Here is a 26,130-nt window from a genome sequence, read left to right as displayed (position 1 = left end):
TCCTCAGCCCAGGGGCAGCCACCCCTGCCGGTGCAAACGCCCCTCTCCTTTGTGTTTCAGCGAGGACGCCATGAGGAAAGCCGGCGTGGCCCACAGTAAATCCAGCAAGGACATGGAGAGCCACGTGTTCCTGAAGGCCAAGACCCGGGTAAGGCCTGGGGCGGGCCCCGAGGGGGGTGGGGGCACCTCGACCTGCAGCCCCCTGTCCTCACGCAGGTCTGTGTCGGGGGAGGCCTGAGGCCACACGGCAGGACCCCTCCATGGACAGGCCGGGTCCAAGGTCCGGGATCTCACGGTGCTGGGAGCTGGGTCTGTCCTCAGCCCCCCAGGGCTCAGGCTGGGAAGGGAGTGTGGCCCTGTTGTTGAGTGACGGGGATGACACTCTGGGGTGGCGGCCTGGGGGTCAGAGGTGGGTGGAGGGCGGCCTCCCACCTCCCGGCTCTGTGCACCCCCTGCTCACGTGCCCGCACCACACTGGGGCCAAGCCCGTTCTAGAAGCAGAGCAGAGGCTCCCGGCTTGGGAGAGGAGAGCTGACCTCTGGCCTCCTGCTCTGCACCCACCGGAGCCGCTCTCACCCAGCTCCCCGACCACGCGGCCCTCCACTGGCCAATTCCATCCTGAGCGCGGCCGGGCGTCGGGAACAAACGCAGCTGGGATTGTGGTCCCGGGTCACGTACTGGTTTGGACAGACCTGCGGTCGAGACGCGTGGTGTCCATTGGGAGATTTGAACACGCTCTGAGGCATGCACCTTTGGAATGGAAGGGAAGAGTTCATTGGCTGCAGAAAGCGGGCGACAGAGCAGAAAGCAGTCAGTGCGGTCTGGTCTTGGTGAGAGCACGTGTGTGTGTGTTTGTGAACACACGGTGTGCCAGGCGGTGCCGCAGGCTCTGTACCACGCAGGGGTGGGGGTGGCGTGTCATGAAATGGATGTAGGTGAAAGTTCTTTCTTTTAGACATCTTTATTGAGATGTAATTCACCTACCATGCAGTTCACCCGGTTAAATTGTACTGAGGTTTAGTGCATGCCCAGAGCTGTGCACCCATCACCACAGTCTCATTTCCCAACATTTCTTCCCCTGAAGAAACGCACCCCCGGTAGCAGCCATCCCTTCCCCAGCCTCAGGCAGACTCTGCTCGACGTTCTGTGTGGCCTGCCTGTCCCAGATCTTTCGGGTGACTGCAGGCGCCCCTAGCTTCTTTCACTTGGCACATTTCTGCGGTTCACCCCTGGCCTGAGCTGGGGCCTGTATCAGAGCTCCCCTCCTCCTTTGTGGCGGAGTAGAAGTCCCCCACGTGGGGGAGCGTGATTTGCTCATCCATCCTCGTGACTGCTTGGCTGCTGCTGCGGCCACGTGCTGCAGGCCCTGGGCCTTTGTTTCCTCCGCTCCACGTGGGTGTTTGTCGGTGTCGCCTGCTTTGCTGAGAGCAGCAGAGGGGGCCGCAGTGCTGGGGCCGCCCGAGGCCGGGAGTGCCCAGCATGGTTTCGGATGGCTCCTCCTGGAGCCTGGGGGTCAAGGGCCCAAGGGCCCAGGGAGCTGAGGACACCAGCTCTGGGCTGCCCGCTCTGGGAGTCGATGTGCTCAGTCCATTTTCAGCACGTTAGGAAAATGTTCACACAGACAGAAGCAGTAGAGGTGTCGTGTGGTCTGAGCCGAGGCCCAGCGGCCCAGTGCGGCCCTCATCCATGTTTGCTTCCCCCCGAGCCCTGGAAGCAGATCCAGAGCTCCCCACCACCGGTCCCTTCCCCGTTTCCAAATGGCGGGCGAGCTGCGGCCCCCAGGCACAGCCAGCAGCCCTCTGCTGGTGGCGCCCACAGTCCCTCTGCGGGGGTCCTCTGCGGCTCAGTGCTCTACCCTGACGGCTGGTTTATTGGAATCAGGGTCCACCCAAGGGCCCTTTCTTCCTTCAGGCCGCTCGCTGCCTGTGGAGAGCCAGGCGTGGTCCCGGGACCCTCCCCACCCCGTCTTGCCCCTGCCTCTCTTTCCCCCGTGACCTGGGGCTTGTGGGCAGGCACGCTCCCGACAAATGCGTGAGGCCACAGTGGGCAGGGAGCTCAAAGCTAGGCAGCTCTGCCTCTGTTGCAAGACTCCCTGTCTTCCTTTGCTTTCTACGTTTTAACTTTGCATTGAAGTGTGCTGTGCTGTGTGTCGGGAGCAAACACTGTATGTGCACAGCTCTGAATTTTCATAGCTCCCCACCGTCGTGTTAAACCCCCAGAGCCAGAAGCCGACCCCACAATATCCCCTTTCCGGTCGTTTCTCTCTTCCGGAAGCAGTCAGCCAACTTCTGACGCCAGAGCGGGACCTTGACGTAAGTGGGTCGTTTGTGACCTCCCCCTGGAGTCCGGCTTCTTTCGCTCAAGACTCTTATTTGTGAGGTTTATCCACATTACATGCATAGTCGTAGCTCATTTGTTCTCGCTGTTGTGTGGTATCCTGTGTGTGACCACACCATGGTTTATTTATCATTTCTCCATGGGCTCTTGGGAGGGTTCGGCATTTGGCAGTTGTGGACTCTCACTCGGATCTTGCCGCCTGCGTGTGCATTTCCGTGGACTGTGCACCTGGGAGAGACTTGCCTGCCCAGGTTCAGCCGCCACAGAGCCTTCCAGGGGGGCCTCCCAGGCGCTCTCACCAGCAGCCTGAGTGTTCTGTTGCTCTCCGTCCTCAGCAGTGCCAGGCGTGTCTGTCTCTCTCATTTTAGCCACGCTGGTGGGTGTGTGGCGTGCAGCACTGAGGTTTTACCTTGTATTTCCCTTGTGAATCATGAAGTTGAGCCTATTTTCACTGATGCTTTTTTTTTTTTTAATTGTGGTAAAGTATATAAATATAGAATTTGCCATTTTAACCACTGTCAAGTGTCCATTTAAATGGCACTAATTACCTTCACACTGTGGGCCACCATCACCACCACCCACCACCAAAGCTCTACCCTGTGCCTCCTGCTGCCACCTGTGGGAGCCACGGTTTGGCTTTCTGTTGCTATGAGTTTGCCTATTCAAGACATTTCATGTTAGTGGAATCATACAGTGTTTGTCCTTCTGTGTCTGGCTTCTTTTGCTCAGCGGCATGTTTTTAAGGTTCATCCTCTGGGCCATGGCCCATGTCGGAACCTCGTTCCAGTTCTTGGCTGCATAGTATTCCACCACGCGGGGAGACCACTGTGTGTCCGCTGTCTGCTGGTGGACACGTGGGTGCACCCCTTTTTGGCTGTCGTGAAGGACGCTGCCCTGAGCACTGGGCACACGTGTCTGCCTGCTTTCAGTTTGTTGGGGTAGATGTATCCTGTTCACTTTGCATCCAGTGGTTCTGCTGTTCAGTCAGGGATTGTAAAATGGTCATTTCCCTTAGTTCTGTCCTCTCTTACCCCCTTGCTAGGTGGAGTTTTCTGTGGAGAAGTTTGTCCCTCATCAACGAGGACGTCTTGGCTGGTGGAATCCCAGCTGCGCAGGACCCCCGGGAGGCCGTCCCTCTGTGGCTGCCTCAGCGCAGGGAGGTGCTGCCCTCGGTGCCCGTGGGGTCCCCCCGGGGCTGGGGGGCAGGTGGGGATGGGCTCCTCTTTCCAGGAGTGGCGACAGAGCGCAGGGCTGGGGGTCCGGTGTGTGTCCGTCCGTCACAGGCCACAAACGATCCCGATGCTTGGGTGACCCCATCCCTGCTCAGCGGGGTCGACCCCGTTAGTCTCTTACAGCCTGCCTGCCTTCAGGCTGGAACCAGCCCTTCCCCTAAGGAGTCCTGGTTACTTTCTAGAGAGAGGTGGTGTCTAGAGCATGCAGTGTGGGCGCTGGGCGGCTCCTTGCTTCTGGTCTTGTAGTGAACAGCCAGGAAACAATGTGCTTTCGAAATAACAACGACTCCCCTCCCCCACCCCCCAAAAAACCCACTGTAAGTTCACATTATTTCCAATTCAAATTTAGCCTTATAGGAATTTTACTTCTTTCATTTTCAACATGTATCTTTTCAGTTACTATGACTTTCTTGGTTTCTACTATCGTTAGCATAATTATTTCTTGCTTTACCCCAGAATAGTTTCAGAATAAAAGACTAATATTACAATGGGGAATGAATACAATGTGGAATGAGGTTGAAGATTTCTTTGCAGCTCTCTTTGTCCTTAAAAGGTGTCCATTCCACTAAAGGTGGATGGTTAAAAACAGAGGCCCCTCAAAAGACTTTTTTCCCTATATGATTTTGCCAACGTCTTGATTCCAGGTCACCTGTTTCTGTTGATTTTGTTTTTTTCGGTATTATCTTTTCTTCTTTTGACTTGGTTTTGTCTTTGCCATGTGCGGCAGATTCACGCGTCCCCAGGTGCGGGGCGAACAGCACGCCCGGCCCATCCCAGTACTCCCTGGAGGGAGCCCGGGGCTCCGATTCCGGTTTCGGTTCCGTTTGTCCGTCCTGCGTTTCTTGTTGCAGGCACGTGTGCTCGGCTTCCCCTCGTCGGCACGGAAGGCAGCGTGGGGCATGCACTGTGTGGGTTGGTGGCCCTGCCCCCCCTTTTCCCTCCCCGGGTCCAGCCAGCCTTCCGACTCCAAAGCCTTTTTTTTCCTTTAACGTTTCTGTTGTCCCCTCTCTGAAATGGGTGTTCCGACAGGACCCATCTCTTCAGTGCTGGGAGAATCCAGTGCACTGACGGGGTGTGCTGAGAACTGCGCCTGGCCCCTCAGGGCGCGTTATGGCGTCAGCTCATTGCCGTGGTCGCCGGCACCGTCCTCGCACGCCGCCCGGACACGCAGGCGTTGGTGGTTTCTGTTCGTTTTTTAATAGCAGTAGCTACCGTGTATTAGGCTAAGAGCTTGGCGTGGTGCTTGGTTTCCTGAGCTGCTCCAGCCAATACTGTGAAATGAGTCAGCTTAAACAGTAGGAATTTATTAGCTTCCGGTTTTGAGGCTAGGAAAATGTCCAGATCAAGACACCGTTAAAGCCCTGCTTCCTTCCTGACACCTGGCTGCTGGCGATCCTGGGCTCCGCTGCCACACGGCAGACACGTGGCGGCGGCTGCCGGCCTGTCCCATCTCTTCCGGGTTTCCTCGCTTTCACCCTCCTGCTACCGTGGCTTTCTCTCTCTCCCTCTGCACTTCATTCTCTTTGAGAGGCCCAGATACAGGAGAACTGGGCACCCCTCCACTGAGGCCGTGTCACCGAGGGCCTCCTCGCCTGGGCCACACCGCAGGGGCGGGGTCGGTCTCTGAGGGCGGCTCACCCCCGACACCACCTGCTCAGCACGGTGACCGTCACAGCCCCTGCACTTCACAGGCAGGAAGGGGTTACCCAGTCATTCTGCTACGACGTGGCACGGCTGAAACCTGCAATTTCAAGTCCCTTTTGGTGCCTGTCCACTCAGGTCCACAGTTGTTGGTGAGATGTTTACTAGGGGACAGGTCACGTATCAATTTCAAGCTCATATTTACTGATTTTTGTATTTGTAGCATTCTATTCAAAAGAGTCGTTGAAGCAGTTTTACCTCTATTTTCTCCTTTTTTACATGAAAATATCCAGGGATTTAAGAGGTCAAATTACTTCCCTCTTAGAGATGAAGGGGGCTCGAAGAGGTTAAGTGGCTGACTGAAAACACAAGTCTTGAGTTCCAGTTAGTATTTTTCAATTAAACGTTTCCTCCTAGTTAACCAAATAACAGTATTCAAGTAAATTGTCAATACACAAAAGAGCTAGGACGAATTGGGGCAGTTAGGGAAAGTGTAGCTACGTTACCCCGGGGTTGTTTGTCTGTTTAAGGGGCTGTTGTAAGGAGACAGCATATATGTCAGGATTCGCTTGTCTGAGAAGGATAAGGTTGGGAAGGAACGTACCAGAATCACAAACCTAAAAGTCACAGGCCAAGGAAGCAGTCTTTACAAAGAGGCACACATGGCTACTGAGGAAGTTGGAATAAATCTCTTCTTGAGGGTGGAATCTAGGGCGGCCACGTGGCCTCTGTGTGATGGGGTCCTGGAGGAGATGTGGTGCAGGTAGGGTGGCCACGTGGCCTCCGTGTGATGGGGTCCTGGAGGAGACAGGGTGCAGGTAGGTGGTCACGTGGCCTCCGTGTGATGGGGTCCTGGAGGAGACGGGGTGCAGGTAGGGCAGCCATGTGGCCTCTGTGTGATGGGGTCCTGGAGGAAATGGGGTGCAGGTAGGTGGTCATGTGGCCTCCGTGTGACGGGGTCCTGGAGGAGGTGGGGTGCAGGTAGGGTGGTCACGTGGTCTCCGTGTGATGGTGTCCTGGAGGAGACAGGGTGCAGGTAGGGTGGTCACGTGGCCTCCGTGTGATGGGGTCCTAGAGGAGATGGGGTGCAGGTAGGTGGTCACATGGCCTCTGTGTGATGGGGCCCTGGAGGAGACGGGGTGCAGGTAGGTGGTCATGTGGCCTCCGTGTAATGGGGTCCTGAAGGAGACAGGGTGCAGGTAGGGTGGTCATGTGGCCTCCGTGTGATGGGGCCCTGGAGGAGACGGGGTGCAGGTAGGTGGTCACGTGACCTCCGTGTGATGGGGCCCTGGAGGAGGTGGGGTGCAGGTAGGGTGGTCACGTGGCCTCCGTGTGATGGGGCCCTGGAGGAGACGGGGTGCAGGTAGGTGGTCACGTGGCCTCCGTGTGATGGGGTCCTGGAGGAGACGGGGTGCAGGTAGGTGGTCACGTGGCCTCCGTGTGATGGGGTCCTGGAGGAGACGGGGTGCAGGTAGGTGGTCACGTGGCCTCCGTGTGATGGGGTCCTGGAGGAGACGGGGTGCAGGTAGGTGGTCACGTGGCCTCCGTGTGATGGGGTCCTGGAGGAGACGGGGTGCAGGTAGGTGGTCACGTGGCCTCCGTGTGATGGGGTCCTGGAGGAGACGGGGTGCAGGTAGGTGGTCACGTGGCCTCCGTGTGATGGGGTCCTGGAGGAGACGGGGTGCAGGTAGGTGGTCACGTGGCCTCCGTGTGATGGGGTCCTGGAGGAGACGGGGTGCAGGTAGGGCAGCCATGTGGCCTCCGTGTGATGGGGTCCTGGAGGAGACGGGGTGCAGGTAGGGCAGCCATGTGGCCTCTGTGTGATGGGGTCCTGGAGGAAATGGGGTGCAGGTAGGTGGTCATGTGGCCTCCGTGTGACGGGGTCCTGGAGGAGGTGGGGTGCAGGTAGGGTGGTCACGTGGTCTCCGTGTGATGGTGTCCTGGAGGAGACAGGGTGCAGGTAGGGTGGTCACGTGGCCTCCGTGTGATGGGGTCCTAGAGGAGATGGGGTGCAGGTAGGTGGTCACGTGACCTCCGTGTGATGGGGCCCTGGAGGAGGTGGGGTGCAGGTAGGGTGGTCACGTGGCCTCCGTGTGATGGGGTCCTGGAGGAGACGGGGTGCAGGTAGGTGGTCACGTGGCCTCCGTGTGATGGGGTCCTGGAGGAGACGGGGTGCAGGTAGGTGGTCACGTGGCCTCCGTGTGATGGGGTCCTGGAGGAGACGGGGTGCAGGTAGGTGGTCACGTGGCCTCCGTGTGATGGGGTCCTGGAGGAGACGGGGTGCAGGTAGGTGGTCATGTGGCCTCTGTGTGATGGGGTCCTGGAGGAGACGGGGTGCAGGTAGGTGGTCACGTGGCCTCCGTGTGATGGGGTCCTGGAGGAGACGGGGTGCAGGTAGGTGGTCACGTGGCCTCCGTGTGATGGGGTCCTGGAGGAGACGGGGTGCAGGTAGGTGGTCACGTGGCCTCCGTGTGATGGGGTCCTGGAGGAGACGGGGTGCAGTTGGAAGCATCAGTACCATGTTCCTGAGACTGAGGCAAAGATTTAAACATTTATCCAGTAATTCAGGGTCAACCAATCCTCATTCTTTTTATATCCTGAAAGCAGGATTTCAGGGTATAGAATAAATGAATGATTCGACCATGAATGACCTTAAATGGACAGTTAGGCCTGGGAAACCGCACCTGACTTGGTCTGCTTCATGCATTTGACTCGGGGTTGATTTTGCCTCTCAGAGAACGGCCATTAAAACTTTCTTCCCCTCTCCCAAGAGCTTAAAGATAATCAAGCGTTATGTAGACATACAGAAAGTCCCATTATCAGGTAATACCTGAGAAACAGAAGTCAAAACGATGTGTGCACACTGACAGCACATGCCCTGGTACAGTGTGTACCAGGTGACACCATGGAGCTCGCACACTCTAAACTGGAGACGGGGGACAGTCGTTCGCAAGGAACGTCCTGAACTCAGACCCTCAGAGTGCCCTGGAAACCTGTATTTTTTTTTCCCACAACTTCATCCATTTCCAGTATTGATAAATATACATACAGAGAGGTGTCATCTCTCGATGTACAGCTCAACAAGCAGTTATATAGGTAATTTAAAAAATTACAGGTTACATTCCACAGTCTCACTCCCTCCCCTATTGTGCAATACAAGGTGTACACAGAAAGGCGAAGCCCTGCAAGGCACGATTCAGCGAGCCGCTGTAGAGCGAATCCCAAGGGATGCCACAGGCTACAGCGCCACCATGTCATTCCCACACCCCAGCATCCAAAAATATGTGTATAATTATATCAAGTTTCAGTGTTCATAGACCTTTGCTGAATCTTACCTCGTTTTCTGCTCTACCTCTTCCCCTCACTTAACCTCTTTCTTTCTCTTCAGGGGGGTGTAGGCAGTGAGCACCCTAACTTGTTCATATTAGAGGGGGTGTCGACAGTATGGGGAAGGGGGCCGCATCTGATTGTTGATCTTAAAGAGCCTGTTGCCTCTGGGTTTTAGGACTTGTCTGGCATACGAACACTCTGGTGGATTTAAGTTTTTGAGAGAGAAAACTTAGTACATCTTTTATAGGATCTCAGGTAGGGACCTAGGTATTTGAGGACTACTTTTGATAAGGGCATGGCGTACTGTGGCCATTTGGGATGTCTAGCTGGAGCTTGCATAAGAGAAACCTCCAGGAGAGACTCTCAACTCTATTTGGGATCTCTCAGCCACTGTGACCTCAGCTTGTTACATTTCGTTTTTCCCCCTTTTGGTCAAGTGGGCATTTTCAGTCCCTCACAGCCAGGGCCGGGCGCATTCCCAGGTGTCATGTCCCACGTCACCAGGGAGATTCATTCCCCTGGGAGCACGTCCCTCATGAGGGGGAGGTTAATGAATTTATTTGCCAAGTTGGGCTTAGAGAGAGAAAGGCCACATCTGAGCAACAAAAGAGGCTCCCTGGAGGTGCCTCTTAGGCATAATTATAGGAGGGCTCAGCCTCCCATTTACATCCCTAAGTTTCACTAGAGCAAGCCTCAAGTCGAGGGCTTCATTTATTCAGTAGTGGGTTCCTAACTTGACTTAATATATATTCTATCCCAAGATAAATGGTCAGTTTCTTACATTATCTTCGCTTATTTGTACAGTCATCAGCACTCTCAACTTGAACAATTACCATAACATAATACGCCCCAGAGCTCATATCAGCTGCTAATTATTCTTCCCTAGTATTAGTGTAGAATTGGTAAGATATTCCTATTAAATATAGTCTTTAATACGTAGTGGGTAGCTTTTCCATACCCTTCTGTTGTTGAAACCTCTGCAGCAGTGTCATACCTCATAAGCATATCATGCTAAGGCTTATTTACGTTTGTGCTGCTGCTCTGTGGGTTACATGCCTGTAAACAACCATTTATGAACATGAAACCTGTCTTTTCAACAAGAGCCCCAATGATTCTAGGTTTTGATTAAAAGTATGGTTTAGGAAAAGTAATTCTTATCGTGTATCAGATTAAATATACGATAAAATTAAGTTATAAATCATGTAATTGGCCAAAAAAATCTTTATACAAGGTATTAACAGATATCTAACTAGAATATAGTTTTTAAAATGAGACAAAATGAAATTGTGTATATAGTTGTGTTCGTAAAGATAAGTATGCTAACCAAAAGCTATACAACAGTGTGAAACATTAACGGCAAATCCTACTACAAGCAAAGATATTACTCTGAATTCATGTTTTGCTGAGCCTCAGAAACCACCAATCTTTCAGTCCTTTTCTTGTACATTACTCTGTATCCGTATTCTCTGCATCTGATTGTGTCCCTGGATTTTCCTTCATCTTCTGTGTGACGTTCTCCACAGAAACAGATCCTTGGCTGTGCTTTGGGGATTGTGTCCTCCTGGGTGTCCCCTGTTAGTTGCAGCGTGGAGAGCCCCTGTCACACGACACAGGTTGTTGATGGCGAGCGGGGAAGATGGTTGAGTTTCCGTGCTCGTGAGCCCCTTTTCCTGGGGCAGTCCTGGGAGGGTTGGGGTGCTTTGGACAGAAGGGCAATCCCATGACTAGTCCAGGATGGGGGCTGGGGAGTCACACGTCTGGGAGGGTCGGTTTGCACACCAGCGTCCTGAAGATGGAAGTGAAGGCGCAGCAGCTCCACGGCTGGTGGGTGGAAGACGGCCCAGCCCAGGGGAGCGGGGTACAGGGCGCAGCGTCAGGCTGTGTGGAGGAACCCGGGGCACCCTTGCCGCTGCCCTGCTGTGTTCCCGGAGGCCCCAGCCTTCGGGAGGAGTCGGGAAATGTGGCTAATGGTGTCCCGGGCCTGCTGCAGGTGCCAGGTGGCTGCCGTCTCCCCAGCCGCCTCCACGTCCCCAGAGCCTCCGTGCCGAGGCCGGTGGGTCAGCGTGGGCCGAGCGTGCGAGGAGCGGGCCATTGTGGGCCGGGGCGCCGGGCAGCAAGGGGCGGCTGGCTGGTGGCAGGGCCTGCTCCCTACCTCGTTTCCTGTGCCCTGGGTCCGACGGAAGTGTCTCTGCGTCCTTTGCTCCTCCTTCCCCTTGCCTGCCTCTTGGAGGTGGGGTGCCTGTCGACAAGCGGCCTCGGGTGTTGCAGGCCTGGCTGCCCCCAGGCCCCCCCCGCGCTTGGCCTTTGGCCGCCCGCCGCCTTGGCCCCCTCACCCCGCTGCCGGGAGCCGCCTGCAGCCGCACACGTCGTCCCTCCTGCCGGAAATGGATGGTGCGGGGAGCGTCCGAAGTCGGAGTGTTGGCAGAAGGTGTGCCCGCCCCTCCGCCCGTGGCCACGGCTCCTCTCCCTTCGGCCTCTCCCCCTCACTTACCCACCACTCATTTCCCAGGAGGAGAGAAAGGCGTGGGGCGCAGCTGGGAGGGAGATGAGGGGAATAAAGATTTGAAACACGTCCTTATCTTTCTAATCCATCTAAAATCACTTTGATTTGACTTCCTTTCCCCTTGTGGCTTCCCTGCAGCAGTCGTCCCTGTTTGCCCTGGCCACGGGGGGTGTGCCCAGACGGGTCGCCGTGGCGCTGCTGCAGGGCCCACACTGCACAGATGCTGTCTGTCTGTCTGCTGTCTAGCGGACACACTTCCGGACTGAAGAGGAAAGTCGTGCCAGCAGGGCAGAGAGTGAGGGCTCAGCCCATTTGGGGCCGCCTGCCGGAAGGAAGGGCATCTCGAAGGGGCGGGGCGGAGGGTGCAGCTTCTCTGAAATCAGATCTTAGCTCAGGTGCGGCGGGCTGGCAGGAGCGGTTTACAGGCCACCCAGGAATGAGTGTGGGTGCAAAGGGGACAGTCCGCGGTGCTCCGGCCACTGCAGCCTGGACAGCAAGTTCCCCCCTCCGCCCTGGAGCGTGTGGCCTGGTCGCTGCAGATGAGCACAGCCCGCGTTTGCACACAAATGAAGTGCCCACCACGAGCGGGCAACAGGCTGGACACACAGAGCGGCAGCCTGGGGATGGAAACGGTGCAAAGACGAGCGCCGCCGCCTCCACAGCCGATGAGCCGTGACCTCTCGGGGCCTGGCTGCCCCTCTGGTAGGGGTTGCCTGTGTGGCCCCGGAGTGGAAGGAGCAGCGGCCAACCTGCCTCTGCACCTTTTTGCTCCTTTGTTTCTTGCTGCCTTTTGCTGGCCGGCCCAGCTGGGCACTGCCAGCTTTCTTCTGGGGCACAGAGGCCAGAGAAGGCCACTGAGAGTGTGGCTCTCTGTGCCAGCAGCCCTGCAGGACGGGCCCCGGCGGGGGGCAGGGCCGCGTGCAGGGCGGGTCGGGGCATCACGTGGCTTCGCGGCCTCGGCTGGAGTTGAAACGCTTCCTGTTTTCATTTTCAGGATGAATACCTCTCTCTCGTGGCCAGGCTCATTATCCATTTTCGAGACATCCGTAAGTAAACATTTCCACCTGTGGGTTGTGGGGTCAGCGCTTCAGGAGAGCCGCCCGGTGGCTGCTGCGTGGGGGCGCCCTGTGGCAGCGCGTCGGACCTCTGCGGGCACGCCTGCCCTCTGGGAGGCCATCCACCTCCTCACACTGGGTGCACTGTGCATGTCCACCCGCCCAGAGCCTCAGCCTCCCCAGTGCCGATCTGGGCTTCGTGGAAACGTTTTCCTCCAGGTGCTCTAAACCGGGTGGCTCTTTTGTCTAGCCGGCCCTGTTGCTCTGACTTCGGGGCGGTTCTTGAATAAGTTATGTTTGCCCTGTAGCCGAGACTTGCCTCTCCTGCGGGTGTTACTGACCCACGGAGGCCTGGCCTCAGCGCGGGTTCCTGCCAGCTGGAAGGTGCTGAGATGGCCGGCTGAGCCCTGCGTTTGGCCACCGGCCGGGAGGAAGGCCAGGAGCTGGCCACCTCCGCCCCAGTGTCCTCCTCCAGCTCGGTGCTCCCGCCACGCTCCTGTCTGGCTTCTAGGAGGGTCAGCACTGTTTCAGCAAATGATCCACAAAAGTGACTCCCCAGTGGGGATACGTGGTTAGATAAAGTCTTGACTGCTTTTCTTTTTTTTTTTTTTTAATAGATAACAAGAAATCTCAAGCTTCCGTCAGTGGTAAGAGTTTTTCCTTTTTGAGTTAAGGTTTTTTGCAGCATTAGATTCTGGGTGGCAGAATAAGGTAGTGGGTGCTCGGGATGCTGGGTGCCACCTGCTGAGAGGAGGGGCGGACACGGTGAGTGCGCTGGTGAGCGGCCGCCGCGTGCTGTGCCTCCAGCCTCCTTCTCGAAAAGGCTGTTTTCACCCAGCAAAAAAAGCCCAAATGCTCGCACACTTACCGAGACGTTGCCTAGGACGCTGAGCTCTCTGGGAGAGCTGGAGGGTTCACTGTGCTGACCTCCAGTGGGAGCATCTGAGATGCAAGCGTTCGTCAGAAGTTGAGAAATCTTTTTTTTTTTTTTTCTTTTTTAATTTCAAGGTTTTATTAAACAAGGCGACCCCTGTTACTCTGCTGTGGTCTCGCAGACTAAGATGCGGATGTGAGGGTTTAGCAGGCCTGCCCTAGCAGACTGAGCTCCCCCGTCAGGAGGGCCGGGCCTGGCTCCGCGGGCGGGGAGCTCTGTCCCCCGTGAGCAGGCACCGGCTATGCCTCAGCCCCGGGCGGCCTCCCCGGCAGGGCCTCTGCCATCGTGCTGGGCTGGGGCGTCAGGAGCACCAGGCGGTGCTCTGGGCTCCCTGGTGGTGGCGCGCGGGGTCCTCGGTTCTCTGGGGGGTGATCTGTCTGCAGGCGGCCACTGGCCATGGGTCCCCACCCGGCTTAGGCGAGGGCGTCAGGTTCCTTGTCCCGTCACCGCACTGCTTGCGGGGGTCCCCGCTGTCTGGCGGGCTCCGTGCAGGGGCCCCGTCCCACCCCTGCTTGTTCTCGGGTGGTGGTCCCGCCGCCTCTGCTGGGGAGGAGTCCCACCTGGACGTGGCCTCACCCACCCAGCCCTGGTGTGCACACAGATTCGCTCCTCCTGGTTTCTCCGGCCGTACTTCTTTTTGCTGTGCAAAGCCCGGCAGACTTTCCGGAGCTAGGTCTTTGGATTCCCGGCATGTGCCCCTCAGCAGGAGCAGCGCCCAGTGAGGGCCGGTGCTGCCCCCTGCCCGCCGGGCCCCTGCCATCTCCACTGGGGCTGCAGGTGGGGGCGGGCCACCTCCCCTCGACACTAGGGCCCTGCCACAGAGCCAGGCCACGGACAGGCACGCCCGGCGAGCTCCCAGGGCCCCGTGGGCCTCCTGAGGAGGGCTGGGAGGGCGGGGCGGCAGGCGGGAGAGCCTCGCCCAGCCCAGTGGGCACCGTCCTGTCTCCGCAGATCCCATGAACGCCCTCCAGACCCTCACCGGCGGGCCCCCCGCGGGAGCGCCCGGCATCGGCATGGCTTCCCGGGGCCCGGGACAGCCCCTGGGCGGCATGGGTGGCCTTGGCGCCATGGGCCAGCCCATGCCCCTCTCTGGGCAGCCACCCCCCGGAACCTCTGGCATGGCCCCTCACGGCATGGCGGTTGTGTCCACGGCAACCCCACAGAGTAAGTACCTCGCTTCCGGGAGGACTCGCCGCTTGTGCATGAGGGGGTGTGTTTTATCCATTAGCTCAAGGTGACGGGGAGGAAGGTGCAGCAAGGTTCCCCATGCGCTGTCTTTCTACCTTGGTTGTGTGTGGAGAGCGGAAGCCCCAGCCTGCTCTGAGCTGCCGGAAGGGTTGAGTGACATGGATGCCCCCTTCCTCCTGGGCGGGGAGGAGGACAGGCGGGAGGTGGGGAGGTGCGTGGCCGGGCCTGCCACGCAGCAGCAGCGGTCACAGCCCGGGGGGGTGCCCCGCCGCGGAGGAGGCTGCCACGGTGCCCAGAGCCCCTGGCTCGTTCCTCGTCTCGGGAGCCGCTGCATCAGTCCTGCATTGTGGCTTGAGCCTGGGCTCCGCCGGGCTCCCCCTGCCCTGGAGGAGGCACGTGGCCCGGTCCCTCCACTCCCCACAGGGGCCCCAGTGGGCCAGGAGCCTTCGCCCTCCTCCCCAGGGCCCGCTGCAGGGCGCTCCGGGGCTTGTAAGCCCTTACCCGGAACTTGGAATGTGCTGTGCGCTGTGCAGGGTGCTTCACTGATTTTTTTTTTTTTTTTTTTAACTTTTTGTAACTTTTGGGTTTTGAGATAGCTGAAGACTCACAGAAAGTTGCAGAATAACACAGGGAGTCCCCACGTAGTCTTCACCCAGCCTCTGGTGATAACATTGCACGCAGCACGTTGTCAAAACCAGGGAGTGGACGTTGGGCAGTATCGTTACCGCAGGTGGAGACCCTGTCCGGACTTACCAGGCCCCTCCTGCACTGTACGTGCGCGGCTGTGCCCACACGTAGTTCCACGGAGCTGTCACACGGAGAAGGGTGTCACCATCACCGCAGTTAGCCTCCAGGACCGTCTGTCCCCACAGAGGAACTTGCACATCACACCTCCCCCAGCCCTAAACCTCGGCGACTGCAGCTCTGCCCTCCGTCTCTGTGGTTTGTTGCTTGTGACTGTTAGGTCCTGGGGACGTGCAACATGTGACTTTGGGAGATTGGCTTTTGTCACTCACCATCTCCCCGTAAGCCTTGGGAAGCCGCCCTTCCCTGTTGGCTGCGGAGGGTGCTCGTGGTTTTCGCGGTGTGGATGGGCCGCAGTTTGCCGACCCAGTCGTTTGGTTGTCTCTAGGTGGGGCTGGTGCACGCAGAGCTGCTGTGAACGTTTGGGTACAGGCTTTGGGTTCAGTGTGTTTTTGTAGCATGTACCCCACAGTAACCCACCGAGAGGGCAGAGTGGCCACCTCGGCCTCACTGGGGAGGCAGCCGGGCCGGGAACACAGCCAGGCCTCGTGGAGCTGGGATGGACCCAGCTGGCCGGACCCAAGCACCCTTGGGTCCCTCTCATGCCCCCCGACCAGTGTCGGCGTGTGGCTGCTCCAGCGTGAGCACCGACTCGCTCTCCACCAAGTGGTGGCCGCAGTGTCCTCATTCCCATGCTCTCCTGCTCCGGAACCTTCCTCCACCAGCAGCCAGCCCCTTCCTTCTCACATCTCCCTTCTTTTCTGCTTGTCGACCTCTTGCGTCTGACTCGGCGTGTTTCGGTGTCCTGCATCCTAAAGTCTTTGCTCAGTTCTCCCTCCCAAGCTGCGTCTTTCTCCCGGCATATAGACATGCCTGTGCCCACCCAGGGTGAGAGGAGCACCTGGCTTTTGACATTGCCTCTGTGCACTGGGTTTCTTTTTACCACACGCTCCAATTTTATGTGAAATGGCTTTAAGGTGTTTTGAGTTTAGAGGCTCATGTGATTCACCTTGTCAGGCTTTTTCTCAAAGAGACGATTTGCCAGAAGTGTGTGGTGAAGCTTCAGGCCCTGCCACGCCCGCTGCCGCCTGGCCTGGGCCCACATCCTGTTTTCAGCTGCCGGAGGACCTGGGCTACCAGCTGGCACAGCTGAAAGTTCAGGTGCATCCTCTGCTTTCGCATCCTGCTGTTCCCTCTGTTAGAGGCCCCCCTCCTTCTGACCTCCGGCCTCCCCGATCTACCTGAAATTGGCATTGTCACTCAGCGGGCACACACTGGTCCTTCCTGGCACCTTCTCCAGATGCTTCAGGTCTTAACCCAGTGCCAGCAGGAGGGCAGAGCCTGTGTCAGAGGCTTCCAGAGCCCGTCGGGGAGACCCTGGGGTGGATACACAGTGTCGAAGCTGCTTGCCGGATGGGGTTGGGGGCCAGGTTTGGAAATGAGACTGACTGTTCACGCTGTTTTTGTTCTGTAATGAGTTTTGTACCCTGTGCTTGGAAAACCCACTTTAAAAAACAATATCTGGTTCCAGCTGTTTGATAGACCGTGCTGAGGAGCCCTCCTCCTTCTGGATAGCTAGGATAGCTAGGTCCTGGCTGGGTGCAGGCGGTGGGGGAGGCTCGTTACCTGCAGTAAGAGGCGGGAGCCTGGGACTTGACTCGTCTGTCCAGCCGGGGTCTGTTCTGGGGCAGGTGGTGTCCCCCGGCTCCACCTGATTCCGGTGCAGCTTGAGGACAGTGTCCCCAGCGTAGGCCCGCGGGAATCAGACAGATTAAGGTCAAGCAGTGAGCACGTGATGAAAGATCCCCGGGCTTGAAAGGAAGCAGGGGCACTGTGGGGAGCAGAACGATAAACAAGCGTGGGCACGCTCAGGGACCACCCACAGGTGTTGTCAGGCACAGAGCAGGGCCTCGACGTGGAGAGAAACAAGGGACAGAGTCCCCGCGTGAACACACAGGTCCTCTCGGGAGTGACGCGCCAGGAGGGGCTTGTAGAAATGAGAAGTGTGATGACAGAACAGGAAGTTGTGGACAGGTAAGCAGTAGATCAGATGTGGCTGAAGGAAAGATTTGTGAGCTAGAAGCTGGTGGCTCCGTTGAAGACATTAACTGTGACATAGCACAGGACATAAATATGAAAGCGAGGGTAGGAAGTGTGGATAAAATGAGAAAACCTAAGCGACCTTGAGTCAAGGCCCCAAAAGATCCAAGTGGAGAGAGCAGAAGGAAGACGGTGTGAAGAGGTAATGTCTGGGAAAGCCCAGCTGATCCCAGGCAAGTTAAATAAAAGGTATCTGCATCTTAATCTATTATTGCAAAACTGCAGAACCCCAAAAGCCAAAAGAATGTGTTAGAAAGAGTCACTTCCTGCGAAGGAGCAGTAAGTAAGGGTCAGCAGACTTAGCTATGGAGTCAGGGAGTCGTGGAATATTGTTCAGGTGCGGAGAATGTAACTGCCAGCCCAGTTGTGGGCCAGCAGAACTCTCAAGAACTAGGGGGGAGCTAAGACAATTTTACATAAACAAAACCCAAGAGCCTTAGTTACTGTAAAGATTTCGAAAGGCTGTGTTCTTTCATTAGCTCACTGTTTCCTCCTCCCGCTTGAATTATCCTTCCAAGTTGCGAGGTGTGAAATGGAAGAAGAAACATTGGATGAATAAGAGAGTGATTATATGTGTAAATCTGAACAAGTGATTCTCACCAGGGGCGATTTTGTGCCCCAGGGGACATTTGTCCGTGTGTGGAGACATTTGGGATGTGAAGCTGTGTGTGTGTGGGGGGGTGACATAGTATCATTTTTTCTATTTCTACTTCTCTTCCCTTTTCTGCGCTGCTCTTTCTCCTTTTTGAATTTCATTTCTGTTGGATGTTTGGATGGGATACCATATGTCATTTTCCCCACCCTTATTCCATTTTTTCCTACTGGTTTGGGATTTACAAAAGTGTTTCTATCGTTTTAGCAATTATTCATTCAATTTTATCACACGTATTTAACTTAAAATACCGATAAGCTTTATACTTTAACCTCTTTCCCAAACAACATAAGGACCTTAGAACATACTCTGTTTTCACAATTAGGTTCACCAGCTTACTAATTACTCTAAAAGTAGATTTCCCAAGTGTACAGAGTCACCAAGACGCGGTCGGGACAGGTCCCCGAGATACGGGCAGTACAGGGCCCCACAGCTCAGAGTTATGTGGCCCCAGATGTCACTGGAGAGGTGGAGAGGCCTTGGCGTAAACAGAAACGACCTCTGTAAAGCGGTAATGCTCAGAGCTGGCCTCGTGCCGACTCGCCGCGTGAGAAGCACTCTTTCCGGTTTCGCCTTTGATCAGTTATTCTCCGCTGTATCCTCCCTCTCCTTACAGACGAGGAAGCGGCGGCACAGAGCAGTAAGAGTCGGGATTCGCGTGCAGGCGGTTGAGCTCAGACTAGCCATCGTTCTGTCCCGCCTCTTAACATAACGTTAACAGAACTAAGTGGGGGTCAGGAGGGCCTCTGTCAGCTGCGTCATGCGCGTGGGAAACCTACCTTTAGAGTCATTAGTAGATCAGTGAAACTGAGGAAATAGAGTGTGTTCTAAGGTCCTTGTGTTGTTTGAGAAAGAGGTTAAAATACTGATAAGCTTTATACTTTTTTTTTAAATTTATGTTTTTTATTGTTACAATCACTGTTAAAACATCTTGAAATAGTTGTGTCAGATATAGATATAGGAATTACAAGATAAAATGTGAAATTAACAAGGACAAGCAACTTCTAAAATTGTCCTTTGGATTAGAAATTAAGTCTTGAGAGCACTTAATTTTCATCTGTCATCATCACTGTTATATAGTCCTTGTAATGAATTAAATTTGATTCTGGATCAATTGCAGCCGACAACATTTCTTCCGTTTCTTTCTGAGAAAAAGGCTCACCTTCTTCAGTCGTGTACTTGATCAGCCCTTCCTTAGTGAGAAAGCCACGTTTATCTGGATCTAACACTTTCTTTCCAGTAGTATTTCAGTCATCACTGGAAGGAATCTTTCTAATCGAATGTATCCAGTGGGTTCTTCTTCTTCTACTTCTCCTTCACTAGGGCAACATCCTAAGGACCTGATAATTGTTCCAGTCTCTCTCACATCCACTGTATTATTCAATTCGTGGTCAGACACGAATTGAATAATCTCTGATTTTTTTGTGAAATCTCTGATTTTTTTGTGAAATTCTGCTACTGCTATCTCTTCACGGGAGGATGGCCAATGGTGTCTGGAAAACCTCTGATAGCTGGGAAGGCACGTGGCTGGCATCTGCTCCAGAGTTCTGGTTTCAAAATGGCTTTCTCCCAGGACGTTCCTCTCTAGCAAGCTTGCTCCTCTTCAAAACGTCACTCACAGCTGCCTAAGCTTTATACTTTAAATACATGTAATAAAATTGAACGAGTAACTACTAAAACAATAGAAAAACTTTTGTAAATCCCAAACCAGCAGGAAAAAATGGAATAAGGGTGGGGAAAATGACATATGGAATCCCATCCAAACATCCAACAAAAATGAAATTCAAAAAGGAGACAGAGCAGTGTGGAAAAGGGGAAGGCAAATAGAAATAAATTGAAAAATATAAGTAATCACAATAAATACTAATGGACTGCATTTTCCTACTAAATGACAGGGATTGTGAGATTGAATAGAAATGAAAAATAACGATACGGCTATATAATCCTTACAAGAAACACTGCTAAAATACAAGATTCAGAAAGGTTTGGAAAAAAAGGGGACCAAAGATATATTGGGCAGTTATCTCTCATTTATAGTTAAGCAGACAAAAAGAAAGTGATAAAGTTAGAGAAGATTTGAGTAAGATAACGGACAGGCTTGATTGAGGAGGTGGATAGAACAAACATCTGAAGTGGGGCCGTAAAGCCGATTACATGTATGTGCTGTCATCCAGATGTTTTCTGACTGTAAAGCAGTTGGAGTTAGAAAGATGAACAGAAAATTCTTAGATGTATGAGAATGATGAGTGTAAACAGTGACGCCACCAAGTGCTGGCGAGGATGCGGGTGCAGGTGAGAAACGGAGTGTGCCCCTCCCTGCCGACCCCATGTCTGTCCCCTGGGCACAGAATCCCGTCCATGAGCATGCATGGCCACTGTAGCTCTAGCAGCCCCAAACCCGAGCCCCCCAGATGCCCTTCTGTAGGGGTGCCCGTGCTGCGGAGCCGTCTCGAGAACCAGCTGTGGGTCCACACCAGCGTCCGGATGGGCCTCCAGAGAGCTGTGCCGTGTGAGAACGGCTGAGTCCTCGAGGCGTTGCGTGCTGTGTGCTTCCAGTCTGGACGAAGTTTTAGGAACAAGAGACACGGTAGTGATTGCTGAGGGCAGGTGGTGACCCGAGGGCCTGAGCTGTGGGTGCTGCTCAGCAGCTTAACGGTGAGCCTGCCCGGGGATGAAATCGTACAGCACGTAAAACACACCCACGCACACACGCTCGCAGCCTGTCCTGGATGTGCTCACACTGTAACCTTCTGTAAATGTTACCACTGGGGAGACCGGGCAGAGGGCACAGGTGAGCCCGTCTGTCTGTATCGTTCCGTTTGCTCATACAGTAGCTTTATGGAGGTGTCATTCACATACCGGACAGTTCCCGTATTTAAAGTGTCAGGCACTGGTCCCCACGATTGATACAGAACATTTTCATCACCCTAGAAAGAAATCCTATGGCATAAAAACTTGTACACGCATGTTCATAGCAGCCAAACAACGGAAATAACCTAAATGTCCAAATGGGCCAGCAGATTGCAGTGGGTCCACACAGCAGACTGTTATCTGGCAGTGGAAAGGAACGCGGTTCTGATGCGCACCATCATGTGGGTGAACCGGGAAGAATCATGGTGGGTTCCGTTTTCAGGAAATAACCAGAATAGGCAAAACCATAGAGACAGAAGTCGGAGGAGTGGTTGCTTAGGGCCGGTCCTCTTGTCCATCCTAAGGACCTACCTGGCCCTTCTCTCTTCTCTCTGATTATCTTAGGGTAAAATTCATGGTAGCAAGTTCCAGAATCAGCACAAATGCTGCTTCTCATTGTATCTGTCCCTGTAGTAGACAGAGCATTCAGCTTCCAGTGAGTGTAGCCTGTGGTTGGCAGCAGCCCAGGGACACCAGCCTGCCTGCACGGCAGTGGTGGCGGCAGGGCCTCTGCTGCCCGTCGCCGTGGCCAGTGTGGCCCCGTGGCAGGAGGGCACCGACTCGCGGCCGTGTGCAGCCCGGCTGCATCTCCAGCGGGTGGCCCCGTGGCGGGAGGGAGGGCGCTGACTCGCGGCCCAGCTGCAGCTCCAGCAGATGGCTCCGTGGCGGGAGGGCACCGACTCGTGGCCATCTGCAGCCTGGCGACATCTCCAGCGGGTGGCCCCGTGGTGGGAGGGAGGACGCTGACACATGGCCGTCTGCGGCTCCAGCGGGTGGCCCCGTGGCGGGAGAGGGCGGGCGCTGACTCGCGGCCCAGCTGCAGCTCCAGCGGGTGGCCCCGTGGTGGGAGGGAGGACGCTGACACATGGCCGTCTGCAGCTCCAGCGGGTGGCCCCGTGGTGGGAGGGCGGGCGCTGACTCGCGGCCGTGTGCAGCTCCAGCGGGTGGCCCCGTGGCGGGAGGGCGGGCACTGACTCGCGGCCGTGTGCAGCCCAGCTGCAGCTCCAGCAGGTGGCCCTGCAGCAGCAGCAGCAGCAGTTCCAGCAGCAGCAGCAGGTGGCGCTGCAGCAGCAGCAGCAGCAGCAGTTCCAGGCGCAGCAGAGCGCCATGCAGCAGCAGTTCCAGGCCGTGGTGCAGCAGCAGCAGCAGCAGCTCCAGCAGCAGCAGCAGCAGCAGCAGCACCTGATTAAATTGCACCATCAAAGCCAGCAGCAGGTAGCAGCCGCCCCCTTCCTCATCCCTGGGTGTCCGCAGCATCAGGGGCTTGTTAGGGGCGCGGCGGTGACGGGGGCCTCCCAGGCAGGCCCGGGGTGTCCAGCGTGGGCCGTCCCTGTGCTGGGGCTGGAGCATGGAGGCTCCCGGGCAGAGGCCTCTCATACGGGAGCCGGCCAAAGCAAGAGGTGAGAAGACCGTTCGGAGGCAGGGAGGCTTGAACTGTCCCGCAACAACGGTTTCTTTTGAGGACCCCCGCCTCCCGTTTTGTCTCCCCCAGTGTTTTGTGTCTGGCCGCAATGTTCAGGGACCCCCCACCCAGCACTTGCAGGGCAGGGGCCGTGTCGCGCCTGAAATCCTGCCAGCGAGAACGTCTCCTTTCTCTCGTGACCTGCCGTCAGAATCGAGACACGTCGAGCGCCTGTCGTCAGCGTGTGTCCAGTTGAGGGAGGGGAGCCCTGATGGGCCCTCCGGGCCGAGGCTCACACCTCCTTCCTGGGAGCCGCGCTCCTGGGCCTTGGGCCCTCTGTCCCGGAGGGTCTGCAGCACCCACCCTTCCCCTGTATCCGGAAAGCAGGCCTGGGCCACCTTTATGTGGGAGGCTCATCTCGCCAGCTGCTGTCAGGACAGAGCGAGCGTGACTGGGGAAGGCTGCAGACACCTGCAGTCACCCACGCTTTTCTTGCTTCTGAGGGTGGCTCCTATTCTTTATCAACTCTTACCCAGCCTTCTGGATGTTTCCCTCGGTCCTCCTTTTCTCCTCTCAGGCCTGGAGGTGGACCAGGGCCCGGCACACACTTAGCATGTCCCTAGAACAGCTGGCATCACCTCGGGGCCCAGAGCCTTCTGTACCTGGGCCCCTTCTCATCGAGCGGTCTGACCAGGCCGGCGTCCTGAGTGCCAGCCCAGGGAGGACCCCGTGTCCCAGAGTCCGACGGGTGGTGACTGCCTGCCACTTGCTCTGTCCCTAGATACAGCAGCAGCAGCAGCAGTTGCAGCGGATGGCACAGCTGCAGCTGCAGCAGCAGCAGCAGCAGCAGCAGCAGGCTTTGCAGGCCCAGCCGTCCCTCCAGCAGCCGATGCAGCAGCCGCAGCCTCCCCCCTCGCAGGCCCTGCCCCAGCAGCTGCAGCAGCTGCATCACCCGCAGCACCACCCGCCACCGCAGCCCCAGCAGCCACCTGGCACCCAGAACCAGCCGTCACAGCTCCCACCCCAGCCCCAGCCCCAGCCTTTGGTGTCGCAGGCCCCGGCCCTCGCTGGGCAGATGCTGTACGCCCAGCAACAGCTAAAACTCGTGAGTAGCCACGGCGCCGCCTGCCGGGCCCCTCTGGCTGTGAGAGGCACGTCCTTTTCTTCCCAGCGTGCACTGCCCCCGAGGCCAGTTCCCCAGCTGGGGCTCCGGGAGAACACGCCCCCCCCCCCCCCCGCATGGTGGCACTCCCTGCTTCCGGGGGTAGCAGCTTGCTTTCCAAGCAGCATAGCTTGAGGATTTAGGGCACTTACATTAACAGGCCACGCCTACTCCGTGCCAGCTCCGTTGGGTGTCCACGGTGGTGTGCTAATTCCTCAGAGATAGGGTCTGAGCAAAGGCCTTTTAGCCCTATACTTTCTGTATTTTCAAGGGAAAAATTCGTGTGGAATGTTGTGTTTGAGCTCTCATGCCTCTCCGTCAGTGACGCTGACACGGAAGACAGAGAGTAGAGCTACCGAGACACGGGTAGCTGGGCCAAGGGGCCACTTACACTCTTTTCCAGCTCGCTTCTTTGGTCTTCGTGGCCTTTCCTAGTTGCAGTTCGAGTGGAAAGGTGGAGGGTGAATGTGGGCGCCCAGCGGGGAGAGCTGGGGGTCTGGGGAGGTCACGCCGAGCAGATACGGCCCGGCCCCAGGCTGCTGGGCCCCGAGCCTCTGTGTCGCTGGGTTGGGGTCCCTGCTGGGGTTGTGTCTGGGGGAGAGAGCCACCCTCTAGGCTTTGGCCCAGGCCTGCCTTGCCCCTCCGGAGGCTTCTCCACCGGGGATCCGCCTTCGCCTGGCTCTTCTCCCTGCCTCTGTGCCCGGACCCGTCTCCCACTCTGCCCTGGGTTCCCTCGAGCAGCCCACGAGGTCTGGAGGACCATCGGGGTGCTGATTGTCCCGGAAGATGAGGGCTGGGAAAGCAGCTGCTCTCTGGCAGTGGCAGCCAGGGGTGCTAGGCGTGGCCGACCCCCGGGTGGGAGGCAGCCCTCTCCCCATGGAGCTGGGCAGTGGGCTGCGCGGTGCTGTTGGCGTGGGCTGGCTGGGACGTTGGTGCACCTGTGGGGCAAGAGGCGGACAGTAAAGCAGCAGCGTGAAGTCCCATCCCCGCCTCCGGAAGAGCTTCAGATGAAAGCCCCTTCAAGTGTGGGGCACCCCGTGACGCGCTCTCGTCCTCCCTGCAGGTCCGAGCCCCGATGGTGGTGCAGCAGCCGCAGGGACAGCCGCAGGGACAGCCAGGGCAGCCGCAGGGCCAGCCGCCGAGCACCGTGCAGCCACCACAGGCCGCCCAGATGGTGGCCTCTGGGGTCCAGGTAAGGGCCAGGGCATGCTCGTCCCCTTGCCCGCGGAGCTGGGGGGTCCGGGCTGGCACAGGGTGCCTCTGCCTGCCGCTGCACCCGTGAGGCAGGAGCTCAGGAGCCGCCCCGTGGTCCGTAAAGCGGCTGCTCACTCAGTCATGGTCTGGCACGTGTGACGTCCCCTCGCCTCGGCTGCCCCCCGGGGTCATGGCTGCCTGGAGGCAGAGAGGAGCTCTGTCGACACTTGGACGAGAGTTGAGCCTGGGCCTGCTCTGGCAGGCAGCACGCAGCTCGGGTCCAAAGCAGGAGCCTTGGTGCCGTCCCCGTCCCCTGCCGCTGTCGCCCCTTCCCCTCGGCCCTGGCTGTGGCCCGCCTACCCCAGGACCTGTGCACAGGCCCACCTCGCCCTGTCCTGCTAGGGGCAGGAGGCCCACCCGGCCGGGGCCTGCGCTCTGTCTGCAGGCGGCAGTGGAAGCACCGGCAGCCCTCGTTGGGGAGCCGAAGGTGGCTGGGGAGAGTCAGGCTGTTTCGGGACCCTGCCCGGTGTGGGTGGTGTCTGTGGGCCCTGCACCTGCCCACGTGCACCGCACAATCCGGGCACAGGGCTTGGCATAGGGCCTGCCCCGAGTGGTCCGGGCCAGAAGTCTTTCAGCTCTCAGCTTTCCTCTTCCGGGGCAGCTGGCTGAGGGGCCGCCCTGGGGCCTCCACTGTCGTTGGACCAGGTTGCCCAGGCCCCAGGCCCCCAGACCCCACCAGCTCAGCCGCCGTCCTGTCAGCACCCCCAGGCCTCAGGCTGAAACTGGGGAGGGGCAGCCTGCCCTGGTGCTGGGTTGGAGTCCGTCCCAGCCACTGCAGCCCTGTGCCCGGGGCCCATCCCTCACACTTCCTCTCCCCTCGGTGTCCCGGGGGCGCGTGCCCTCCACCCGGCCACCCTGCAGTGGCCGCCAGCCCCGGGAGCACTCCCTGCCACTTCACCTCCTCCCTCCCTGGCCGGCGGCTGACCCTAGTCCAGCGGAGGCGGGGGCCTGGTGTTCCGCACCCTCGCAACCGGCTGTCCTGAAGCAGAACTCCCCTGTCCTCCCAGTTTCTCGGAGTTGGGAGAGCGAATTGTCCCTAGACCCTTGGATGGGTGTTGACCGTCCAGGCCCGCTCTGCTGCCATACTTGTGGGCTTCTGGCTCTGGGAGGCGCACGCCCTGAGGCTGCACTGACGTCGCACTGCTGTTTGGAAGGACGCCAGCTGCGTGCCTCGGCGCCCCTGCCCACCCGTGGGCAGCGGCCGCTCTCACCGCACGCACGCCTCGGCCCTCGCTGCCTGCGGCACCCCCGGTCCAGCTGGTGGGAGAGGGCAGCGGGGTCTCTTCAGCACTCCTTCCGCCCCCATGGAGCGCCTGGAGGGGCCACTCGGGAGGGTGGTGGGATTCCCTGGTGGCAGGAGGTGGAGCGCGGTCCCCGGGCTCAGTCCGGTTGAGTTTGTGAGTGGGTTTGGGCCGACAAGGACCGGCCTTCAGGTCCTGGAGCGCCAGGAGACCGGGGGGCGTGTGGGGGGCCGTCTCTGCCCCGGCCGTACCCCTCAATGCCCACGTCCTGGTCGCCCCCCTGCGGGGTGCTGTGTGCCGGCAGGGGATGGGCAGCGGTGTTCCCCGAGCAGACCCGATGCCCGCGTTGCGTGAGTGCTCTTTGCTCGGACGCAGCGCTCGGCCTGTGCCTTTTGTCCTGTGGTTTGGTCTCTGTCCGGGGTCTCGTGTCGCCGTGGCTCCGTGG

General features: G+C 57.5%; 2 protein-coding genes and 1 pseudogene across 2 annotated transcripts in view; 2 read left to right on the top strand and 1 right to left on the bottom strand.

The window, feature by feature from the left end:
• Positions 1 to 26,130, top strand: part of MED15 (mediator complex subunit 15) — a 69,830-nt gene that overhangs the window by 32,452 nt on the left and 11,248 nt on the right. Inside the window, 7 exon segments of the mRNA XM_037823449.1 lie at positions 61 to 148; positions 12,038 to 12,089; positions 12,716 to 12,745; positions 13,984 to 14,196; positions 21,618 to 21,841; positions 22,810 to 23,133; positions 24,254 to 24,382. Coding sequence (XP_037679377.1) covers positions 61 to 148; positions 12,038 to 12,089; positions 12,716 to 12,745; positions 13,984 to 14,196; positions 21,618 to 21,841; positions 22,810 to 23,133; positions 24,254 to 24,382 — 1,060 coding nt within the window.
• LOC119524814 lies at positions 182 to 7,165 on the top strand. The gene is made up of 3 exons (XM_037823451.1): positions 182 to 830; positions 2,220 to 2,312; positions 3,380 to 7,165. The coding sequence occupies exons 1-3, from the start codon at positions 261 to 263 to the stop codon at positions 3,680 to 3,682; spliced, it is 966 nt and encodes a 321-aa protein (XP_037679379.1). The 5' UTR covers positions 182 to 260; the 3' UTR covers positions 3,683 to 7,165.
• Positions 18,745 to 19,199, bottom strand: LOC119524825 (annotated as a pseudogene).

Source organism: Choloepus didactylus (assembly GCF_015220235.1).
Source record: "Choloepus didactylus isolate mChoDid1 chromosome 23 unlocalized genomic scaffold, mChoDid1.pri SUPER_23_unloc1, whole genome shotgun sequence".
In the NCBI taxonomy this organism is placed as follows: Eukaryota; Metazoa; Chordata; class Mammalia; order Pilosa; family Megalonychidae; genus Choloepus; species Choloepus didactylus.
This window is presented reverse-complemented; position numbering and strand designations above follow the sequence as displayed.